Source organism: Penaeus monodon, chromosome 26 (genome assembly GCF_015228065.2).
Source record: "Penaeus monodon isolate SGIC_2016 chromosome 26, NSTDA_Pmon_1, whole genome shotgun sequence".
Taxonomy (NCBI): Eukaryota; Metazoa; Arthropoda; class Malacostraca; order Decapoda; family Penaeidae; genus Penaeus; species Penaeus monodon.
In genome coordinates this window covers 39,243,618-39,251,037 of record NC_051411.1, presented here as the reverse complement: position 1 = coordinate 39,251,037, position 7,420 = coordinate 39,243,618, and the positions used below count along the sequence as shown (strand labels likewise).

Sequence of the window (7,420 nt, the reverse complement as noted above, 5' to 3'; positions counted from 1 at the left end):
TTTCAGTTTCATATAGCCAACATACCGAAAATTATATGCACATAGATTATTTCAGCCAACATTTCGTTACCAGTTTTCACACAGTTTCCCCTAAAACACATATTCATATCTGTATATAAACCTATTACTTTGTTTTAAGGATAAATTCTGAGCTGATTTACTTACCTGCCTTGGTAACTTCATTGTAAATTCTTCCAAATTACATAATTGGTCATAATAGGTCATCAAGCAGCTTATGATACTAAAGTTAATGACTCAGTTTATTATTATTATTATTATTATTATTATTATTATTATTATTATTAATGTTTAATAAAAACGACTAAGGAAGCAGTGATATCATCATAGGGGGAAATGGGAATTATATTTTAATGCAAATTAGTAACTCAGTCAACATACATAACGTGAATCTTGGTATTAATTACGGTACGTATGAGTTCAGTAGCTAGGTTCTGAAATACTGTTTCTGAGTGTTTTCATCAAATTATGTATGTGCACGTTTTACTGAATATTTTCTCACCAAACCTGGCAAAGTCGTATTTATATTGTTATCTAAATAATGTATGTGTTGTATATTGCTTATCACTTTGCTGCGTGAGAGAGAGAGAGAGAGAGAGAGAGAGAGAGAGAGAGAGAGAGAGAGGAGGAAGAGAGAGAGAGAGAGGAAGGAAAAGAGAGAGAGAGAGAGAGAGAGAGAGAGAGAGAGAGAGAGAGAGAGAGAGAGAGAGAGAGAAAGGAAGAGAAAGGAAGAGAAAGAGAGAGAGAGAGAAGAGAGAGGAAGAGAGAGAGAAAGGAAAAGAGAGAGAGAGAGAGAGAGATAGAGAAAGAGAGAAAGGAAGAGAGAGAGAGAGAGAGAGAGAGAGAGAGATTCAACATCTTTCCATCATATCCTTTTCTAGTCCATTAACTTCAGCATCCACCGCCTTTAGCATTTTCATTGTAAAGCATCTGAAAAAAATTAGAAGAAAAAAAAATCATTTCATCACCGGCATTATAATAATTTCAGTGGCATACGAACCCGAAAATTTCCCCCCCCCCCGACCGTTTCCCCATTATCCCTCAACGCAACAACCAACCACTAATATCTCCTTTTCAACACATTTTCCAAAACCCAATGATCCATTAAAACCCAACTCACCCAAAAAAAACGACATAATTAAAAACCACCTAAAAATAATTTTCACCGGGACCGGGATCCCTCGTCTCCCTCTCAGCTGACGGCAAAAATATGTCGGCAATAACACGGTCTCTGTTGAAATTAAAGCCCCTTGGCGGCTTCCAGGCCCTCGCAGGCACCCAGTCCGCTCGTTCCGCGGGAAGTGAGTATATTTAATGAGAGAGAGAATATTTAGAAGTTAATTTGGTCGTGAATAATTGGTTTATTATGGGCATCGGGAAGTTTTTTTTTCTTCTTTTTCTTTTTTTGTATTGTATTTGTGTTTTCTTTTGTGGTCTTCTTAGTCGATATGGTTTAGGTAAAGCCTGTCAAGGGATAGGGATTATAATCGTAAGTCCATTGCATGTGATTTGAGTTATCTTTGAATTATATTGATGTAGATCATAGTCGTCCTTCTAAAATACCCTTTAAAACCTTAAAAACCCTTTTAAAAAAAAATTTAACAACGTCTCGTATATTCCAACTTGTGCATTTGTTACCGAGAGCGATTCACCTCCAAAGATACAAGGTCCCAAAACCAGGAATTTCGCGGGAATCCATAAATCCAGACGTAACCTTCCTTACCTCCTATCCGTTCCCTAGAAACGGGGCAAAACCTCCCCCGTGTATCCCCCACCCCACCCGTTATTTGCACTTTCCAACTAACGGAAACTGCGACGTGGAGTACTTTGGCCGTGTGAGGGTTTTGCGTACTTTAATCTCTGTGCGGTGACGTGCAGAGGACTTTTATTTATTGTCACCCCGTGGTACATATAAGGCCACAGCAGCTGTACCTGTTGTTTATGACTCTTATTCCTATGCTCTATAAGATGGCAATGTCCATTTCCCTCACACACACAAAAAGATAATAATAATATTAATAAAAACAAGGAGAGTAAATGCCTTATAAGGCCCATACAAAGCAACACTGTTAGGTTGAAAAAGGAATATGTATATAATAATAGCATCTTATTAGAATTCACAAATTTAGGCCACACCCACACTGTAAGGGAGCAGGTATGGGCCAGGCTGGAGTGGGTAGGAGCTGTATTACCTGGATCCTCATTTACTTTATTCATAAACTTTTTTACAGTTAATTTTTAGTTCTGTAAAACCTTGTACACAAATTTTGAGGATCGAGCAAGAAACCTTACCATGCGTGCCAGTTTACAAGTCGTTCTGGGTTTAGGCCCCATATTTGCATGAGAAGACAACCCCTCAGGAGTAAAGCAGCTCCATGTGCTCAGCCCTATTGTGTGGCAAGAAAAAAACTCTGGTAATTGTTTATGAAGTGACCACAACCCACAATTATTCCAGCCACTTCTGGGAATCTACAAACATTGCTATATGAACCAAAAACCTTTCTAACATAGGTTTCACCCCCAAAACCCCAAACTATTATTGTATTTCCCTATCAGGGGCTCTGTCTCAGGACCCCCACCCAATTGACGTGGACTTAACTCTGCAAATGGCACTTGTCACAACTTATTTTCTTCATTTCTAATCTTATTCTTTGCATATGCAGATTATTTCATGTATCAGTTAATAGTTTTTCCCTCTCTCTGCAACAGTATCAGTAGATTTTCCCCCTCATAGTGGGTCATTGATATTATTATAATCTCTACAGTAAATGGACATATCAAACATGAGTTTCAGTTGGAAATGATTGTTGGGCCGTGAGAGATTGAGGAAATGGTGCGTGAGTATTAGGCAGGCAGTTTCACCTTTTTTCCCTTCAGTGGTAGAGCTTCAAATTTTTTTTCATGATACAAGTCAGAGAGATTTTTAGGCTTCAGATGCCGAATCATAAGCCAGCATGTTAATTCCTTAGATTGCACTCCTATACAGTGCCCATGTGAACACACATATGGTAATAATGATATCAAACTTTGCTTCTCCAAGTGTAGAGATTGCCATATTCTCACGTAGCAAAGTTCATGCTCGAGACAAGGCACACAAGTCTCAGTAATATATATTTTGGCAAGATATAGCCTTTTGACAAGCCCGTTATTTATCATCTAATATGGATCCTGTCTGAGCTCTATCTAACAAAATATGCATGGAGGAGGTTCATTGTTCTTTGCTCAATATAAAAAAAAATAGAACACATAGTTTCACTTGGTCCTGTTCAGAGTTATCACAATAGTTTTCTCAACAACTATCACTATGTGTAAGATGTATTGTTAATATTCCACCAATGAAAAACAAAAGGTGTGCTTACCTACATGTATTTTCATTGGAGTTAAGTAATGAGCATATGCGTGACCTTAAAATCAAGGTAATTCTTGAACCTAGGACTACATTCAAATAAGGGAAGTCCCATATTCTTTTTGGCCTCTGTGTCTTTGGTGCTCTGGCAAAGGCCAACAAAACTCTGCCAATTGTATATTCTTCATGAATGATTGCCATGTAAAGCTATTAGACCATATTTACAAAATGTAATAAGTTTGTTGCCTCTGCTGGGGCCCTGAAGAAAGAAAGGAAGTCAGGATGATCTGTTGATGAGTTGTTGCAGATTTTTGCTAATGACTATGGTCTTACTTTTCTACAAATTATTTTGTGTACTTAATACTAGTGTTTTTTATCCTCTTTGTGGTTATTACCTTAATCTTTTTTATCCCTACATGATTTTCCAGTCAAGATTTACCAAAAACAAAAATGTTTATTGTAAATATGACAAGTCTGGAAAGGCTTTTCATACTGGATAAAGAGCTGGTATGCTTAATGGCATTCACAAGTTCTATAGGTCTATTATTTTTCTTTATTTTTCTTTCTCTTTTATGGATATTGGTTAAATTATAAGACTGTTATGATTCATCAGTAAACTTAGCTAAAAAATAATAATAATAATAAATAAGAATGTAATTTTTTTTTAAATGCAATTATTTACAATAGGTCTGCATGGAGATGAATGATATATAATATTATGCATGTCAAGTAATTCTGCAGCCTCCATGTTTTGTGGTCTGGTAGTGGCCAGTAAAGCTCCATCATATGCATTCTTGCAAGTTGAGAACAATAATTAAGTTGGGCAATTTGTCGTCAAAATGAGAACCCAGTCTAGGTTTTACCAGAATTTACACAGAGGAGATTTGTATGCCTTTGTTGGAGTGCAAAGCTAGGAAGCCATGGCATCACTTAATTCAATTACCCCAAAGTATATACCTGCAGAGAATTGTAACTTTTATAAGTGGCCTAGAAGGAAGAGAGATATTAAGAATAGATAACTGACTTGTAACTTTTTAAATAATAGCTTTGTTATTCTTTATTATTCTTTTCCTTCTGTTTTCATAGCCATTAGCATGTGCAAGCCCTAAATGCAGTTACTTTTTATTTATTATGAATTTTTCCTGAGACATGTTTGTTCTAAATTTCAGACTGGAATAAGGACTGGAAGCCTGGCAATTATCCCGTCACCCCAGAGGAGCGCTCGGCTGCCGCACGCAAGTATGGTCTGCGACCTGACGAATATGAGCCCTATCCTGACGACGGCCTGGGTTTAGGCGACTACCCCAAGCTGCCAGTTGTATCGGCCGAAGCAAGAGACCCCTTCAGAGACTGGGACCATCCTGAGCACCGAAGAGATTTTGGCGAGCCGGTGAGAGAAATCGGTCTTTGAGAGAGATGCATCTCAGGGATCAACTAGGTTGTTAGTGGAGGGAAGAATATGAAAAATGCAAGCATTTAGGTGTAGGTAAACAGTCCTAGAAAGAATATTTTACAAGTGCAGAATGGCCAATATGACCACCTCATGTTTGTGTGTGTTACTGGATATAAGTATTAATGGCAATACCATTTCAATAAGGTATTCATTGTGAGATAAAGATGGAAGCCAGCATGCTAAATATCTATATATATGTAAATAAAGTATGTTATATACCAGATAATACAATAATGAAATTTTAAATGGAGAATGTTGCTTATGTTGTTTCTTCCTCCTCCTCCTCCTCCTCCTTCTCCATCCTCCTTTTCCTCCTCCTCTTCTTCCTCCCCCTCCTCTTCCTCCTCCTCCTCCTCTTCCTCCTCTTCCTCCTCTTCTTTCTTCTCCTCCTCTTCTTCCTTCTCCTCTGCTTCTTCCTCCTCCTCCTACTCCACTTCTTCCTCTTCTTCTTCTTCCTCCTCCTCTTCCTCCTCCCCCCCTCCCCTCCCTTTCCTCATCCTCCCCCTCCCCCTCCCTTTCCTTTGTCTTCTCCTACTCCTTTTCTTCCTCCTCCAACTCCTCCTCTTCCTCCTCCAACTCCTCCTCTTCTCCTCCTCCTCCTCCTCCTCCTCCTCCTCCTCCTTCTTCTTCCTCCTCCTCCTCTCCTCCTCTTCTTCTTCCTCCTCCTTCTCCTCCTCTTCATCTTCCTCCTCCTCCTCCTCCTCCTCCTCCTCCTCCTCCTCCTTCTCCTCCTCCTCCTCCTCTTTCTTCCTCCTCCTCCTCCTCCTCCTCCTCCTCCTCCTCCTCCTCCTCCTCCTCCTCCTCCTCCTCCTCCTCCTCCTCTTCTTCCTCCTCCTCCTCCTCCTCCTCTGCAAAGATATACCAAAAAATAAATAATAATAATAATAAATAAATAAATAAATGCAATACATATCTACATATAAGTGGATCAGCATTTGTGGAGATGATTGATGTAGTCACCTTTAAAGTACCGACTTTGTTTTCATTTCAGCTCCACGCCAATGCTGATATGTATGGCCTAGACCGCGTTGATGCCACCCAGAAACTTCGCTTTTCAGTCGGTGATCAGTTGCTCTCCTTCTTAGGACTCATAGCAGCTTCCGTAGCTGTATACTTTTACATCAATGACAATAAGATGCACTGGCCAGTGGTGGGTTTTAACTCCTCTCTATTTGTACTCTGGTTTGTCTTTGTATGTGAATTTTTAGTATTTTTAAGTGAAGAAAGCAAGTATATAATTTTATTGATATTAGTTAGCATACACAGACAGTTGTAAAAGTTTTGGGTTATTCTGAATAAAGTGATTGGTATCTGAGATATCACTTAATTAAATAACTTATGTGAATCCTTGGTTCAAGTGAATAGTTTGATTTTTCCTTTTCTTTTCTTTTCTTTCTTCTTCCCTCTCTATAGTGGCATTAAAAACTGTGGTCTTCACAGTTTGCCCCTTCTCCTCCTGTAAAAGGGCTTCTGGGGAAACTATTTTAACCCATTGACTTTTGAGCAAGAAATTTTCCACATATTTAGACATATAAATAATTGTACAAGTTGTATATTAGCAGCTTGAAGCTCCAACCATTAAAATATGTCTTGAAAATATAGTGTTCATGTGATTTTCTTTTCCAGCTTCCCAAGCAATACCCAGAGGAGGGCAAAACCCACTACACCTTCGAACCAGCCGAGTAATATTATTATTCATCACATACTTTTAGCATGTATATAAGGGTCAAACAGAACCATGTACAATATATTTCATGAAAAACTGTTAGTAAATTAAAAAGGAGAACTTCTATTAATGTGTGTTTATGTAACCATCCTATTGTAATCTTGCAAAGATTATCAAAATGAAAATTTGTTGCAAACAAATGTTATTAATACAAAAGAAATATTCAGTGGAATGAGTGTTTTAATAAGAATAAAAAAGATTACACAGTGGTATGATTATCTGCATTTTTTCCTTAACAAATGTAGTTGATTTGTACTAATGAGAAAAGAAAGAGGGAATGGTAGGATTTACTTGGTGTATGTTATAATCCAAACTTAAGTCTACAAAAGAGTACTCTAAAGCATATTTTTGACAAGTATAAATAAGAATTATTAGTCATATTAGTTAAACAAGTAAAAAGTCAGTAAAAAGGAATTTTCGGGATATCAAAAGTTCTCCCACTGATTTTACAAAGTGTTCTTACAAGATGGCAGATCAAAAAAAAAATGTTGTTCTGAATATAAAGTTCATTTTCCATATCATAACTAGTCCAAAATATCTTGAAAATTTAGGTCCTATGAAACTTAACAGTTACCTTTCACTTAGAGATTTATATACTGAAGAGTAGTTGGTACATTTAAATATATAAATTTCAAAGTATTACAGCCGTTGACCTAAGTCTGCCAGGGATGGCATTTACTTTGGTGCCATGCCTACTGTGAAAAAAAAAGAAAATCAGTGAAGGTACGATTTTCACAGCAGCAGCAAGTTAGTAAAAAACATTCTGAAAGTAACTGCTAGTAGCACTGATCCCCAAAAATAATGGCAGCTTCATTAGTACCTTTAAAACTACCAAAGATATATCCACTCTGGCAGTATTTTTCATCTATCATTACTT

At 37.6% G+C, this 7,420-nt stretch overlaps 1 protein-coding gene across 1 annotated transcript; it reads left to right on the top strand.

The window, feature by feature from the left end:
• Positions 1-1,161: 1,161 nt before the first annotated feature.
• Positions 1,162-6,613, top strand: LOC119590165 (NADH dehydrogenase [ubiquinone] 1 beta subcomplex subunit 8, mitochondrial-like). Its single transcript, XM_037938950.1, has 4 exons — positions 1,162-1,319; positions 4,534-4,754; positions 5,809-5,967; positions 6,444-6,613. The coding sequence occupies exons 1-4, from the start codon at positions 1,229-1,231 to the stop codon at positions 6,501-6,503; spliced, it is 531 nt and encodes a 176-aa protein (XP_037794878.1). The 5' UTR covers positions 1,162-1,228; the 3' UTR covers positions 6,504-6,613.
• Positions 6,614-7,420: the final 807 nt, after the last annotated feature.

Bases quoted from the DNA above. Each gene is read 5' to 3' on its own strand.
- LOC119590165 (XM_037938950.1), top strand. From the start codon at position 1,229: ATGTCGGCAATAACACGGTCTCTGTTGAAATTAAAGCCCCTTGGCGGC. The intron at 1,320-4,533 runs GTGAGTATATTT...TCTAAATTTCAG, and splicing joins GTCCGCTCGTTCCGCGGGAA to ACTGGAATAAGGACTGGAAG. The intron at 4,755-5,808 runs GTGAGAGAAATC...TTTTCATTTCAG, and splicing joins GAAGAGATTTTGGCGAGCCG to CTCCACGCCAATGCTGATAT.